Genomic DNA, 17,290 nt, shown 5'->3' on the forward strand with positions numbered 1-17,290 from the left:
GACAGCAGGGCTAGTGGGCACCCATCCTTGACCTCTGCATGAACAGCTGACAAAACGACAGGAACCACTCCATTGGCTCATGAGAAAAGGGCATGAGTTGGGAGGCAGACAAAACAAGCTCCCTCTACTGAACACATGTCAGCACTGCAGATTCAGCCACCGTTCAGCTGGCTGCAGACAAAGAGCATTGTTAAGAGGAAGAGTAATTAGGGTTCCGGCTCAATCCAAGAAGTCATTTTCCACGACATTTTTAACAAATAGTGCTGGAATGATGGACAGGATCACAAGAGAGACAAACGTGCATCTGTCTGAAGAAGTCTCCCATGGAAATGTCAGAGTGCAAACTCTGAAAAATGTTTCTCGCATTGAATTGCATTTTGAAAAACAAAGAGAGTGATGACTCCAGTAATCAATTCACAGATATACTGATGATCGAGTACTTGCTTGAGCCATTTTTCAAGGAAAAGTATCAAAGATTGTCTTGTTTTAGCTTCTGAAATGTGAGGGTTAGGAATATCTTAAGGTTTTTGGCTGTTGCTCAAACAAAACAAGTGAAATCCGAAACATTTTTCACAATTTTCTAACATTTCACAGACCTTTGTCCCCTATAATGTATGGCAATAAATGTAAAAATACTCTAATTTTGAAATATATAACCATTACATTGCATATTAAAAGAGTAACATTACAGAAAAAAAAAACCATCAGTGACATCAGATGTTGCAAAAGGCATCAATTGGCTGATTTCAGTTAAGGGAAGCCTGACAAATTCTAAGGGCATGCAAGAATCACCATTTTTCCAGGATTTTTCTGGCATCTAAAATATTGACTGGCCCATGCTCTTGTTTCTCCCTCATTTGAAAGTGGAGGTAAAAGAGGGAGGAAACAGTCAAAGCACAACAGACAGGTTGGATTGTGACTGCGACCTCTCTTCTAGTGGCCCTCTGATAAGCTGCCTGTAGCTCTCCTTTGGCACGCAGCTGCAATCAAAAACGCTTCTATAAATTCAGGTGATCTTTTGAAATTCTGCTCCGATTAAAGACTTCATTATCAAGGACAATGTGGGGCAGAATTTGTATGCCTTGGCACAATGTGGTTCCATCCGAGCTGGGAGAGAGAGAAGCACACACAAGCAAACGTACTTGCTCTTCTAGCCTTGCGAGGACACTCATTGACACTAGGCATTCACCCAGACCTTAACCATCACAGCTAAATGCCTAATCCGAACCTAACCAAAACCCACTTCTAACCTAACCCTTAAAACCAAGTCTTAACATCCAAAGAGCCCTTTGAAGCTGTGAAGAAAAACTCTGTGTACCAAGTGCACACAGACACACACACATCTCTGATAAAGTGTAAGGATGAACTAGATAGTGGTTTGGTCGGAGGAACATTGCTCATGCTAATTAGAGGGCTAGAGGGCTATCCATCTAGTTGGAGCAGGGGAGAAAAATCTCAGCGCCAGGGGAAGACCTACCAATGGCACTTTGTGTGGAGATTAAATAAGGTTTGCAGTGCTTTATATGTAAAATGCCTACCGAACCAGCATGCCGTCTGTAAAAGGAGATGGACTGAAAAGTTTCCTAAAGGAAAAGAATGACATCACTTTAAAAGACGTGCTCAAAAAGAAGCAATTTCAGCAGGTATGCATGCACTCCTTGTTGGCAAAAGCAAGGTTTACAGAGGCTCCAAGGATGAAGGATGAAAGCAGCAGTGACTTCTGTCAGGTGCCAATGTAAGATATCATTGACCTCCGCTATTTCAATTTGATGAATAAGAAACATTAGGCTGTTTACCTCGGCCACCTGCACCTGATACTGCATTGTCAAAATTGACAAACAAGAACACACAACCTGATTGAAATTCTGGGAGGTGGGCGCGTTCGCACACAAGGAAATGAAGATTCAAGATTTTGAGTGTCTTTGTCTGCAGAAAGGACAGCCTGAGGACAAATGATGGCAGCACCGTCCGGAAAGGTCACACAGAGAGGCTACACTGAAAGTTGAGCAATGGTATGCTATTTATCTTTATCCCTCAGAGGATAGCAGAAAATCCCCAACTTCCTCGCTGTGTGTCTGTGTAGTGTCCTTTTTTATGTAAATGTTTCATGTTTCTGTCACTTCTGTATGTCCGGGTTTCGCAAAAATTCCTCAGGCTTGTGCCAAAATATGTCAGAAAATGTGGAAACCAACAGTTTCATAGACCTCTAAATCCATCTGGCAGCCAGACTTCACACCTCATTATCAGTGCAGGTACGATAAAGACAAATCATACAGACATTATTGACACTGGGAGTGAATTCACTTGCTTACACAATAACCAGCACAGGTCAAATCAGACTTTTGCCCATTTGGATTTAAAAGGAAAAGGAACAAAACAACTGCGATTGCCCAACCGTGATTGTAATGGCAAAAACGTACTCGAGGAACATAACTCAAACTACAGCTAGTCCTTGTGTATGGTAACAGCAGGGGAAGATATTAAAACCATGCCAGAGTTAAAGACAGACTTACCACAGCAATCTTGGCCCCGAAACCCATGACGTCGCTCCAGGCGAAGCAAAGGACGTGCGGCAGGTAGAGGACAAAGAAGAGGAGGCCGCCGCACGCCGCTGCTAAGTTGGCCTTAGAGAAGAAGACGCTAATGAGGAAGCACTGACTGATGCTGGCCAGGCAGAACACCAGCAGGAAGACAAAGATTACGGAGGGGTCGCTGTACTGCAACACTTTGCCATACTGTGGGGTAAAAAAGACACCAATGAAAGGAGAAAATCTGATGTCACAAGAAACAAAAAACATGTGACATTTCATAGAAGAGAAACAGATTCAGAGAATGTGATTATTATAGCTGATTTTTACGACACAGCAGGCAGAGCAAAAGAGTTTTGAAAGGATCAAAACACGTGGTGTATCGATGTCTCTGATCCAAGTGAACAGTTTTCCAGTTGGCTGATATTCTTTTATCTGAAAGTCATTAAATGTGTCACTCTTGTGCTCTGCCAGTTTGAAGGAGGACCCTTCTCTAATTTTAGCGAGATGCTCGTGAATCCATCCATTCTCCCACGTCACATCACGATGGTGGTGTTCTCTCCGAGCCTCGTTCCAAGAGCCACTTGAACTGTTGGAATAACAGCGCTCTTGCAATGGATGCAATTATGATTAAAAATCTTATAGAGGACAATGTTGCATCGAGGTTCATTATCGGAACTAAATTTGCAGAGGCTAGAGTAATTCTTAAAGTGCAACTAGCGTCAAGTAAAATAATCTCATTTTGGTGCTTAGGTTTCTCTTCAAATTAGCATCGTCATTATTTCAAACAAAAGTGTCATTAGTCCATGAGGCTTGATGGCCAAAAGTAGTGATGGGTCCTCCTTGAATCATTGTTGAATAATTTTAAAATCACCTTCAGTGTAAGTGCAAGGAGGAGAGCGCTGATGGCGAGGACCATCACACTGGACACTGCCCAGCTCAGCCAATCGATCACACTTCTCAGGCCCATGATCCTCACTGTCTCCTTGAGCCTCACCTCCTTCTCTGCAACGATACCCTTAATGATCATGGCCACTGAGTAGATCCAGGATAAAGTCATGAATAAGGGGAGCGAGCGCGTCAGAGTCCGGAGAAAGCTGAAGGGTGGAGGAGTCAGACCAGACAGGACAATGACCCCAAGGGACATGTTGGAAGAGATGTGGTAACAAATAAGGGGCATGAAGTAAGAGGTTGAAACACCATCTATGAACCACAATACCTTTGTTGCATCCCTCCCATGTTTCCTGTTATCTCTCCATTGTTGCCGACTAATTAGGGCATAAAATGTCTTGAATACTTAGCAAATAAATCAGACATTCATTTGGAGCTGTGTTTCTAGCCACCTGACATTCCAATATTCATTCTCCTTTCTGTTCTGCTTTGGTTTCCACTGCTCCTGAATGACATATATGGCTCAACAGCTGGTAAATGCTCAGCAGCTAGTTGGTAACTTTGTCTACCCACTGTTTGACAAGTAGCACGCAATGGACAGCTACGTCCTTTCAGAAACGGTGCTGTTGAGAGCCGTGAGACTGAACCAAACAGCAGCACTGCAGGCCATAAACCCACTTCAGAAACTGAAAGATGCTAAAACGCTCTGTAGAGCTGATGTCATTTGACCCACTGGTAATATAAAAATACTGATTACAAGTGCTTTAAGAAAACAAATTGGACAGACCGTATTTACACCTGGCTGACATCTAATCACACTGGAGTCCATCAGCATTCTGATTGCAACGTGTGCTCTGCATGCATTCACCCCTTACATCAGCGTGATGCTTCCCCTTTCCAGAGGATATATTCAGATACAGATTTCTTATTAGTACCAGGAGTAAATGCTTACTGTTGCCTCATTTTTCTCAGGAAAAATAGGGGTAAAAATAGAAATTTCATGATGCAATTTACTCATTTACTGGCAGAAGTCCTGCTTTCAAATGTGTACTAAATGAAAGAATGTTAGCATTATTAGCAAAATGCACCTAAGGCATCAAAAGTGAAAGTATTCATTATGCAGGTCGAGTTAAACTGCATGTGCACGTAAGCAGCATTTTAATGTTGTAGCTGTTGGAGGTCTTATTTCCTATACTGTCTAATTCATTCCAGTAAGTCGGAAATAGAGCTGTCAAATAAATATGTTGAGTAACAAGTGGAAAGAATTGGTCTGAAATAGAGTGCAGTGGAAATAAAAAGTAGCATAAAATGGACGTTTTTGAGTACAGGTACTTCAAAATCAGACTTATGTATTAAAGCAAGCATTATGTTCCACCAACATCCATTTCTGGCTCAATAATGTCTCATTTTATTTTTATTTTTTTCCAGTCCAGTGTGCATGGGTGATTGATGAGATGTCAATAGCTGTCCTCCAACTGTGAAGGTGGTCTCTGACGCCGTCATCTGCATTCTTTTCTCAGCACTCACAGCAAATTAATCAAATTTTAATGACTGAGCGGCAAAACATTCGGTAGGAGGTTTCAAGTTGTCAAAACAAGGGCATAGTGTTTGGGAGAGGAAACATGTATTGATCATCACTGATCAGTGTTAGTTTTCCTGAAGGAGATCTTGTCAAACACCTTGATTCAGCGGGCTGGGAATGGGAGCCGTGTGCGGGAACAGTGTAAATATATCAGTCTGCCTAATAATACATGCATTACCTCCTCCATAATGGAAGAGGAAACAAGTGTAAAATGACAGAGGACTCAGGTGCAGATGACAAAACCGGTTGTTGTCACACCTAATCCAGATACAGCCTTATGATAATTACCATTTGATTTGCTATTATTATTAATGTGCTGAAAATGGCTGTGAAATTATCATTTAGAATGGGCCTGTGATCTGAATACACATCGAGCTCGCAGTTGCTCCTCCAAGGCACTCAACTAACTCAATTTATTGTTATTAATGTTTACAAATCGTTGATGGCTTGCAAACACATTAGGCTGATGGGAAATTACATTTCACCCAGCTGTTCAAATATCGGTTTTTATTTACCAGCCGCATTTTCCAATTAAGCTGCAAAAATTGATTAGGCCGATCTAAAATAACCATCCTTTTTATTTCATTAGCAACGCCTACAGAACAAGGAGTCGTTCCAGGATGTGCTCTATCTAAAGGAGGCCAACGGTAAAGCTGCTATGCTGCATGTCACCAGAGACATGGGGGGCCTCCCGTCTGTGATGACTGTGCTCTGGGCATCGTTTCTAATCAATTCTTCAGCAGAGGATCATTCCAGTGGATAGCCACGTCCATTATAGCCAACCAAACTATTGCTTCAGCAGAGGGATGGGTGCATAAATGGCGACCTATAGATATTTCCAGTATAGAGACAATTGCTTAGTACTAAAAAGGATAATACACATAAAGCACAAAACTAATGTTGGTCACATTTTCTTCAACCCCTTTTCTGGGAATAACACCGACATCATTTCATCTTTTGTTCCAAAGTTCTTCCGAATGATTGATGGTGCTTGGACCCATTAGATGATCGGGCTTGCAACGCATTATACATCAGGAGTGTGACGATCCTGAGAAAGGCTTTGCCTGTCTGAGGTATTGTTCTTTCATACTGCTCCAACCTGTGTGCATTTTGCATGAGCTGGAAGGTGGGATAAGCGGTCGTTGCTGTGAATCTAAACAACGTGCTTTGACGAGTGGTCTCCAGTTCATATTATTTCTGAGGGGTTAACTTCTCTTACAGTCGGCAAAGGGGAAAAAAAAGAAGGCAAATATTAAGATTGTTTGTTCATATTTGTCTCATATAATCCAACAGGTAATTTATCTTGCTTTATGCTTATTTAAAAATCTAAACCGCAGGAGTACAGAAGTTATGTTGGTCCAGGCACTAGAGCTTCTCTCTGGACTCTCTGGCGAACCGCTATTCCTCCCAGTTATGGTTATTACTTTACAAATTTAATAATGCAAAATAGTGCACCTGTTCCTCTGGTCAGAGATAATAACGTTTTCATTGCAATCACAGAAAAATAAATCATTCACTCTTCAAATTACATAAAAGGAGTCCTCTTTTTGTGGAAGGCGCAGAAGAAGAGGTGATGCAATTACAGGAAATAAAGGGCAAACACGACTGGCATGATTTTAATTTGACTAAATTGCAGTTTTGGTTGCATGCTCGGTTAATGAGCCCAGAAAGGCTGATTTAAGGAATCAGGGATTATGATTTGATTCTGTGCTTGTGATTGGTTATGATTGACAAGAGCAAGAGTATCAAAACACAAAGCATGAACAATCCTCTGACCTGAATGAGCCATGAGAGCTTCACATCATTTGATTGGGTACATTTGGTCAGAGGATCATGTTCTTCATGCATTTGATGCACTTAACTGCAGTTATTGTTGCGTCTGTCATTTAGGGTTTTTTTTTTTGGTGGAAATAGAGCGAAGAATTGTCTCTTTTTCAAGAATATTCCTATTTGAAAACATTGAATAAGTCTGACAAACATGCATCATTTTCATCGTGTATGCTTTGTGCTTTGATACTTTCCATTAAGTGCCTCTTTCTGCCACTGACCTTCACCAACACAGTTATGAGCGCACTGGGGACCACGAGCAGAGCAATGTTTTCTGTGAACCTCGCAGACCAAAGGGCGCTGTTTTGAACGCCAACAGCACGCAGCACTTCCTTGAGCCGCAGTTCCTTCTCCAGCACCAGGTCTTTGATGGTCATGCACACAGTGTACATGAAGGCCAGAACCAGCATCATGGGGAGCATGCCTCCAATACCCCGGATGAAGCTGGTTGTATAAGACAGCAATCAAAAAGGTCAGGACTGCACATGGACAAAGGGAGCGTTTCCAGATTCCACTGATATCCAGTGTATGCATACAAGTAAGTCTGTAAGTTCTCTTCTTCAGATGACAGAAAAACACGATTAACTGCACTGATGGCTGGTAACATCTGGAGCTGAAATAATGAAGCAATTAACCCAAGTTCTTTGTATTTTGGTAAATGGTTTTGAAACTTATTTTCAAGCATTCACTGTGAGAATTAGCTAACATCAAATTGGGCTTCAGGGGAGTTTTATTACATGACGTTTAAGATTAATTTCATAAAAGCAACTGTCTGTTGCAGCCTCAATGACGTCTCACAGAAAGACAATCACCTTTTTAGACAGATACTCTATGACAAAGGTTGTCTTCTGCAGTCTTCACCTCTGCTTGCTCTGTTTAAGGAAAAGGAAACTGTTTCCCAGATACTGAAAATGTTATCACTGCCACGGACAAACGTGACAATCAGAGTTGCATTCATGGACTCAATGCCGTGGATGCGGTTTTATTTCTACATTGAGTGAACATTCATAAATCTATTGCACGGCTCAATCAAGTCATTTAGTGCTGCACCTCATGCCAGAGATGATATATGATTTGATTTTGCTACAACGCAACGAGGTGATATTAAACTGGCTTCATAATGCCACCAAAATGCCATGTCAATATCTCCTCCTCCGCCAATATAACAAAGTGCTTCCTTTGCTTTATTAGACAGTGAAGGAAGGATATCAAATAGATTTTGACAAAGTATAGATTTCACATATCACTGATGCTTGCATTCCATAAGTAGTGGGGACATAATGCAAGCAAAGCACTGCTCAGCACGGCTGTACTATAGATAAAGCACAAAGTTAATATGCGGTAATTGGCACAGTGATTTATTTCAAGTGAGTTAACGTAAACAATTGATCAAAGTACACTTCCAGCACATTTTCACAGAATTAATTTCCCCTGTAATTCTGGACAACTTATTTTTTAAAGGCCTTACTGAATCCCTGCCAAATGAAAGCAGTTCAAGCAAACATCTACTTACCATAATTGCTAGGTAGCCCTGCATAAGTGCTTATTTCAGGTGACTGTGTACGTATATCCAATTTTTCTTTTTCTTTTTTCCCCAAACAGCTATAAATTATTGTCCAGTAACTCTCTTTAAAAAAGGTATTTTCTTGCCCTCTTTCTATTATCTCACTGCGACGGCTTTCATTTCAGCAGATAACTTTACACTGTACCAAATTAACAGGGGCCAGGCAAGTCTAAGTACATAAATTTTAAGCTTCAGTCTATGCAAAATATAGTTCAGTATAGTTTTGTCAATAAATCAACTAAGGATGAAAGCCTTGCAAACACAACAAAGAGATTAAGTTAGCTCCACCGAGACGTTTGAGGAAGTTCAGTTATACGAGAACTTGAAAGAGAGAGAGACAGACTTGTTTTCGAGGACACTTCCCCTGCCCTTGTGGGATGGATCACTAACGAACTAGGCCTTGAAAGCAGCAAGACGGGATTGGATGACACACAGTTTCTAAAAGTTCAGACCCAGAGCAACATGGAGCATAACACCAAAATCTGTTGCAGGATTACATAAATAAAATTGCCTCTTGGAACCTGGAAATTCAAACTCAAACAGTTTGAAATCAATACACTTCAACAAATAAAAGCCAGCACATACATTTGTACCTCTTCTAGGGAGGCGAGCAGCCTCAAGCAGCAAATGCATCAGGTTGAATACTAATTCTGGTATTATCTGCTCCCGATTCTACCCTAACATCTCTGTAACAGCTGACAGCCTGTGTGAGTTAACTCCTTCTGTGACTTCTAGCACTGGAGGGGGAGAGATCAGTCATGCACACCGTGTCTGACACTGACAACCTTGCCACCAGATGCTCTTGAATTATACATTCGCTGATCGATCAAAGGTGCTTAAGTAATAGAACTCCAGGCGGGTCTGTGTTACGGGGCTCCAGTTACATTGGCAGCCTGACCTAAATTTAGGGAAGCTGGAAGACTGATTTCTCAGTAAATCGAGAGATAGTAGAGCACAGCCTCCCCAGAGATTGGCGTTGTTAAAAAAAAAAAGAAAGAAAGAAAGAAAAAAAACGTTCCTTTCTCAAATATACCGTCGAGTTTCTCGCCTGGCTGGAAATGAGCAATTCATTGAAGGGAAAAGATTTCAGCTCATTGCTGGTGCAAATGACTGCTTCAGGGGAAATGCCCACGTGGTGAAGGCATTAAGGCTTCTTAGGAACCCATATGTCATGTTTTTGTTCATAACAGCAAGATCAAAACTAGAAAACAAAAGCATAATTCCTTTAACCAACAGTGAAGCAAAGTTTTGAGAAACGGCTCGAAAGAAATAAAAATGAACAACTAAATATTAAGAAATTGAGACTTGTGAAAGCCAAGAAGCATCATTTCATCAATATTTTTTAAATTATTTAGAATATATTCCTTTGCTTCACTGATGATAAGGTAGGCCTCCAATTATCTGTTGCTCCTGAGGTAACATTAGTTGTCTGAGTTGTCACGGAAGTGCAGTATGTTCACGGGTATTTTAATTAAGTGGGGTCAAGACCAGTGAGAGATGAAAGCGAGAAAATTTTGTCTCGCTTTCTGTCTTTGTACCTTTAGGAGGCATTTTAATATGACAAATGGGAATGCAACCAATCTATTTGTGGGATTCCAAATGCATTGTGTTATTAAGAATTTGAGCTTCAACCTGTTCACAGACTGCAAAGTGAGAGGTTCTTTCTGTGGTTTGTCACGACGGCCTGACAATGAATTTACTCGAGAACACAGGTTTACAGAAATCCCTGAATTTACTACTCGTGACTGACGCGGGAGCATCTTATTAATGGTCACTGCATATATTAGACACCTGCTATTGAAATGACTGGATACACACAGGTGATAGTCTGTGATTTGTGGCATTTTACAAACAAGCCAGGAGTTCTAACTTCTAATCTAATCTAATCTAATCTAATCTAATCTAATCTAATCTAATCTAATCTAATCTAATCTAATCTAGATTAAATTGAATGTGACCTGAGGGCCTTAAATTTTAACACCTGTCATTGCACAAATTTAGCTTAGTGCACGTTCTTAGACTTTTTTTTTAAAAAAACATTGTTTTTAACACACAAGTTTGGACACTTTGCATTTGTTAATCAGAAAACCCAGCAGCAGCTTTAAAAACGTGAATCCATCTTCATCCAAACGACAAAATGTTTTGCGAACGTCATTCTGTTTGCAAAGGGGGAAAAAAGACTTTACAATTAAATGACAAATGCGCCAGCACTTGCTTGGACGGTATGAATTCTGCAGGATCTGTCATTGAGCCTCCATCTGATGCTATTAAATGCCAAATCTCGAAAAGCATCTCACACACAGGATCAAACAAATTAATAAGAAAACTCAGTAATGCACAGCCCTTATTGTGTGTCGGCTTCGGCGTGAACATGTTGATTGGCTACACACTCAGGTGTTGCATAATGACCATTAAGCATCAGTTAAGTACATTTGTATATAATGCAGTATCTGGGCATCCTGGAATCCAAATTGCTTACCAGATCTTTAGTATATATATATATGTATATATATATATATATATATATGTGTGTGTGTGTGTGTGTGTGTGTGTGTGTGTGTGTATGTACTCTACTAGACTGCAATAAACAGCATTTGAAAAGCTGGAATTACAGGGTACGAGAAGCCCTGTTTTGGCCATGGCTAACAAAGCGGTCTTTCAATATATGGGAAGTCATGCAGCGAATATTTTTTGATGTTATTAATCCAGCTTGTTCCTTTTATGCAGAGCAGAAGCACTACAAACATGAAACAAAACATCAACGGCTGCTTTTCGCTTGTTACAAGCTTCAGATGTCTCAAATATGCTCAACTATTTTGCCCAGTCTCAGTACTAACACATTAGGTTAATTAGCTACTGGACAAAAGCATATTCCTCTTCTATTCCTCCCTGATTTGCATATGCCTCACGTCCACTGTGGCCTGTATTATGTGTTGCTGAAAGCAGCCTCAGATCTCACATCAGGCCCATGTGGTTGTGAAAGACCTATTGATGGCGAGCACAGCCTCAGGAACCAAACAAGAGATGCCTCTGATTCAGGAGCATGAGATGGCTCAGAGGCCACTGATAAAGGGCCAGTTTACGTGCTATCAGGCCCCGCAAGGGTCAAACTTTATCCCACACCATCATCTGTGCACAACATGAATGCGAAGACAGTGGGGCGCTAATACAGTCTGGTTATCTCAAGTTCGAAATGCCAGCAGGGTCAGCTGCGGTTGCTAGAAGCCCAGATGGCCGGGAGTTCATTGGGTGTGTTATGGCTAAAAGCTGAGAGCAGGAAATGAGGAACACACACAAAAAGAAACCATTTGAAAAGGCTGTTTGGGGGTCAGGGCATATAATAATGAATTGTTGCTATAGTTGAAGTTTATCAGTGAAGTACAAATGTTGTTTTTGTGCAGTTGAAATGAACAGAAATAACTCTTAAAAGAAAATATATATATATGTGCACATAATGTACTGAGAGCTAAACAGTAAAAACAATTACATTCCTGTAATTCATTTCCACAATGATAAAACCTTAACTGTATTTTGCTAAAACTTATATTTTGCATGTCATACCGCTGCTGCAGCCACACCTTTTATACGGCCAGTGGGATCTTTTCCTTTGAAAGAATCTCGACACTGAGGGTTTTTAATGACGTCTTTAAGTTCAATTAGACCTTTTTCTAAACTGAGAAACAGTTTCAGCAGACTGTAAATATGTTCATCTGACAGCACAATGCTCTCTCCTTCCTTTTGGTTGGCAAAACCGCACAGTTTGAGATGAAAATGATTATCACCAAGGTTCCTCCCTGTCATGCCTCTCTGTGTTGTAGTGCATCTTCCTTTGTGTGATTTCACTCTCAATTATTTATGAATGAAATAGCAGTTTTCAAGTGTTAATAATTTATAGAAATGCCCAAATGGCTCGGCAGGCGAGAGAGTAAATGGTGGAGGGACTGAGGGTATTGCAGTGCTTTATGGCTACCATTTATCTTCTGTAATTATTAATCTTTTGTTTTAGGAAGATGAAACGGAGGCATTGGGGTCGACATGAGCAAATAAACTGCAATATGTCTGTCTAATTTCAGATTAGTATCACGGCAATGAGTTGCAAATGAAAATGTGAGAAAATTGGTATTTTTTTAATTGAAAACCAACAGAGGTGGCATGTTGAATGTAGAACATGCCACCTCAAAAGGTGCTGTGCATTACTACAATACGGAGGTTTGTAGTTTTGGGTGTTATTGGCGTGGAAAATATACAAAAAGGCAACAGTGGGGATGCCAGTCTTCTTCAATCTGCAATGTGTCTGGAAAGGATGATATTGCAGTTCAGCTGATTCAAAATACCAAACTTCCTCACTGATTAATATCTCACATGGGGCACAAAATTGAGTTTAACTTACTTCCAATGTACTCCTGAAACTATCGTAGGTGCACCCGCTCAGTTTAAAACAAAGATGCCAAAATGTGTCTTAAACCAGGTTTACTGAAGCAGCTGTAAAATTAACTGCACTGCAAAACAGTGAAGCCGCATTTAATCTTGAAGCCACAATGTGAATATAAATCAGAAGGAACCAATATGATGAAGCCCACATGATGAAAACCATATGAATGAAAGCATTATTGAAAGCATTGACATGTCCTGTATTATAAGACAAACATGAAGTACAGAATGGGGCATTATTACTCAAAATGTGTATATTACATTTAAGTCATTTGCAGAAATATGAAGTCATCATTTACTTCCCGCTTCTGCCTCTTTAAATATGTTGATCCAAACACACTCTGAAGGTTGCTTTCCTGTAAACTCTGTGCTATCCAAAGCACATCATATTTTTAAATTAGATCCCTAATCTCTGGAACCGCGTTTTCCCACAGGGTGCAAATATTTTGTGTCTACTGAAAGGGGCGTATTGTGTTGTTGGACCTTAAATCTCCCTGGTAATTATCTTTTCTCTTGATGGCATCGCTGGGCTTTTCCTTTATTAATGGGGATCATAATGTTGCGCAGATGCAAGTAATTTCCAAGACTCTGAGGAAATCTTGGCTGGGGAAGATCAAGAGTGATACCCCATCATTTCTGTCCCTAGGTGAATGATCTAACATGATAGAAGCCAGTGCTATCAGTGGATAAATACACAGCACAGATGGAGTCCTGATGTCAATCTTTGCCCATGATGGAGCTGTGTGGGACACGGGATACGGTGTGCTCACTTTGTTGCACACGAAATGCCTCTGAAATACAAGGAAGGAAGGGACTGGTGGTCGCTTAAATAATTCAGCATCCATCAACTATTCAGGAATTTCCTGTGGTTTGACTGCAATCAATAGTTTTGCCCAACTCTTTTCCCTCTTGTTGTCTTCATTTATTTCTTTTCTGTTGCTGACCCTCAATGCGTGGTTTAATTCATCCTCCTTTTTATTATTGACATAAGTGACACTGTTACAGGAGTGCCGTCCTCTGTGATCAGTGAGAGCATAAGATAACAGCAGCAGAGCAACATAGATATTAAAAGAAGGGGTAGGTTAGACAAAGAGGGAGCATCTTGAAGCTTCCACGGGGAAATCTGGGGGGCCTAAGTGACTGATAAGACCATAAGTCAGCTATGTGTGTGGTGGCAGTGAGTGGCAACTCCCCAGAGTGAGCAGAATTTTATTGCTGTAATACCTCCTTCCTCTTCCACTAATCACAAGGCTGACAGATAAAACCTTTTGTCCTCACCCGTCATCCGTGAAGCAAGGGTATGGCATTTGTTGGACAAAAACACCGAGGGGTTGGGTCTTTGACGTGTGCATTCGTATAATGGCGTGGTCCATCATATCCTGCAGGTAGGCGAAGCCTCCCCATATGTAGCGCAGGTCGCTAAAGGCGTTGTCGAGGGGCCCAGGAGACCAAAACCTTATTAAAAACAGACACAGCATGATCTGTCTTAACAAAGGGCAGGTAAACTACAACCAGAGTGGTCAGAAGTGAAGTCGAACGATGATGAGTGTTTTTAGAGATCTTACTGTTTGACAGTAAACTTTAAAAGACAGAGTCATCTTTTGGTAAATATACAAGACGATCAGACATCGTCTTCAACCTTTGGGCTCAAAGGAATACTAGGAGAATGTAAATCAGCTCACTTGCCGACAGGGAAGACTGACGCCACTCTCTTATCTATACTTTAAATATGAAATGATGATGATTAGCTTAGCCGAGCATGAATACTGAATACTGGAAACTGGACGCAGTGGGGAGACAGCTGGCTCTGTCCAAAGGCAAAGTTTGTACTGGTCAGTGCTGTACAGAGGATATTTTAAACCTTTGCAAAGAGCCACTAGCTGTGGAGTAAGGGGACAGTTAGCGAGCCAGGCAAGCCAGGCTAGCTTATGCTAAGCTAACCATCTCTTGGCTCAGGCCTCTTATTTAATGTATAGATACAGTGTGAAAGTGGTATCAATCTTCCAATCTAACGCTCAGCAAGAAACAAATAAGCAGTTTCCAAAATGTTGAAATACTCATACAGCTATGAAATGTGCAATATGAGAAAAAGTAAGTTTTCACTTTGTAAAAATACACAATTTACCTCTCTTTCACTTTGTTGGTACGCTCGACCTCATCGATGTGCATGCGAATTTTGTATTTGACGTAAGGAGGCAGTTCACTGGAGTTTGGCTGCAGGTTTTCGAAGACAATGCCAGCCCAGTACGTATCATTCTCCAGAAGCTGCAGTGCTTTGCTCACTAGATGGTTTTCCGTCGGGGCTGCCTCAAACTTATTCAGCTCTAAACACTGTCAACAAAAAAACAGAGGTATTACTGAAATGCCCTTCTTTTGTATAATCTTCTTACAGCAAATCATTCCTGTTTTATACAGATCTTTAGAGTCCACAGAAGACAGAATAGACTAGAGGCAGGCATGAACTCCCTGACAGAATGGCAGATGGATATTTAGCAAAAAGTATCACTCAGCTATTGACTAAGCCACACAGTCTAGTTCCAAATTATCTGGAGCTGCCAGGGGGTGGGAAATGTTTTGGGCTTCAGACAAGCAAATGAGATACAGCCTCGCGAGCACTCCCTGTTCTGTAGCCTGGTCCCCCTGTTTCATGAGACGATAATGAGCTAGCCGTCCTGGGAGGCAGTCACACCTGACAGCTGTCCACACATCTCAGTGCCGCAATAGTTTTATCATTTCCCCCCAGGATTCTCTCGCCTGTATTCTATATCAAGCAATGGTGGGAAACAAAATATCACAGCAGCAGCAGCATTAGTTCAGTACATAGTAGTGAGGATCGCAGTGGTGGAACAGGAATATGAGCCCAAAGTCTGAGTGGAAGGAAACGCTTTTCATAAACTAGGTATAGAAGGACAAGTTAACACCACATGTGATGACATCGTAAGTCCTCAACCTGTGGTAAAGACTGCTGTTCTGACATGTACATTTAAGGCAGCTTATATCAGTCTATTGCATTTCCAACTGGCCTTCAGAGCCTTTCAAGTCTCTCTGTGATCTTTAAATATCAGCAACATTCTCAGTCACTACAAGCAACCAAGATGTTTTGAGAAGGGATGCAGGAAAACTGTTTATTCATTTTTTTTATTATTTTTTTTAACTATTGGGCCAGCAGCTAAGGCTAAGCTGAATGATATCAACAACCTGAGTCTAGCTCTGGACTGAGAAACTAGCCCCACTGACAGCTTGCCAATCCCATCTTGGCCTAATTCAGGGAGAAAATCCAGGGCAACACATTGAGTTGTTCTGGCCATGGCAGCATCATTCTTGTGTGGATGCTGCAGACTGACAGTAAAGTGATGAACACAAGATGCTGGCCAGCGTGCCTATCAAGTGGCTGCGTGAGTGCGTGCTATGAGTCCAATGTCCTTGAAGCATTCCCAAAAAACAACAGACCAGTGTCATTGGAAGCTAGTAATAAAGTTTTATCCCTAAGGTTATGAAGGGGATGCAACAGTATTGTTTACTACTGCTGCCCTCAAACCCTTCAGAAAGAGCTGCTATGCAGTTAACATGACTACTGCTATTGTTATTTATTTTTCCTAACTCCAGCATTAGTACTATGATCCTATTAAATTGTGGGGCAGTTTATAAATGAAGCAGGGCAGCAGCAGTGTGTGGCTCTAATTTGGGCCTGTGTGATCAAAGGGATGAGGCAGATTGTTATTAATTTGCTGACACAGATTATAATTTCGAGGACACAAATGACTAATTTGTGAACCTCTTTTATGGAGGTGTCTGCACATTTGACACTGGATAGCTTATTTTTCTCCATGTACGCTTTAAAGAGGGATTGTGCTCGACTATTCACAATGCAAAACCTGCTGACAAAAAGTAATTAAATAAGGATAAATTATGCTATTCATCAGATGGACAAGATGTTAGTCTTTAAGATTAGTCATTTCAATTTTTATTTCTATCAAGCAGTAAAACACATTATCTAGTGTGTTACGGTGGGCCTAATTGAGTTACTGCATTGCATTATTTGCCTTTTAGCTACTGCACTGGCTTACATTACCTTGTCAATGCTAAAAGTGTAAACTCTTCAGCACTAGACTGAAAGAGGCTCTCCATTTCCCTACAGATGTAAACACCCAGGCAAGAGGACACTGCAGTGAAGCCTGGCTAATGACTGTCCCCACCCTGGTATCCATTTTGAGCAATGCCATTTCTATTAGGGCAGAAAATAGATTGCATTAGGTTGGTATTTCATTGACCACGTATGGCTAGCCCCAAGGGCCCAACCTACCTAGTCTCACCTGCCTGTGGACTAGTCTGTGTGTGCGTGCGCGTGCAGCGGGAAGTGTGGGTGGGCTTTGTACATGTGTTTGATCACACAACGCAGAGGAAGAAGGGTTTTACTGCAAACTGTGCCACAGATCAATGTCTCAACGTCAACTGTGTGTGTGCTCC

At 41.1% G+C, this 17,290-nt stretch overlaps 1 protein-coding gene across 1 annotated transcript in view; it reads right to left on the bottom strand.

Annotated features, from left to right (window-relative positions):
* The window catches only part of LOC139351799 (phospholipid-transporting ATPase ABCA1-like), a 132,387-nt gene that overhangs the window by 89,261 nt on the left and 25,836 nt on the right, over nt 1-17,290 (bottom strand). Inside the window, exons 12-15 of the mRNA XM_070993804.1 lie at nt 14,949-15,154; nt 14,102-14,278; nt 3,403-3,625; nt 2,514-2,735 (exon numbers count right to left, since the gene is read on the bottom strand). Coding sequence (XP_070849905.1) covers nt 2,514-2,735; nt 3,403-3,625; nt 14,102-14,278; nt 14,949-15,154 — 828 coding nt within the window. The remainder of the gene's footprint in view (nt 1-2,513; nt 2,736-3,402; nt 3,626-14,101; nt 14,279-14,948; nt 15,155-17,290) is intronic.

The sequence above is a fragment of the Chaetodon trifascialis genome, chromosome 23 (genome assembly GCF_039877785.1).
Source record: "Chaetodon trifascialis isolate fChaTrf1 chromosome 23, fChaTrf1.hap1, whole genome shotgun sequence".
NCBI classification, from domain to species: Eukaryota; Metazoa; Chordata; class Actinopteri; order Chaetodontiformes; family Chaetodontidae; genus Chaetodon; species Chaetodon trifascialis.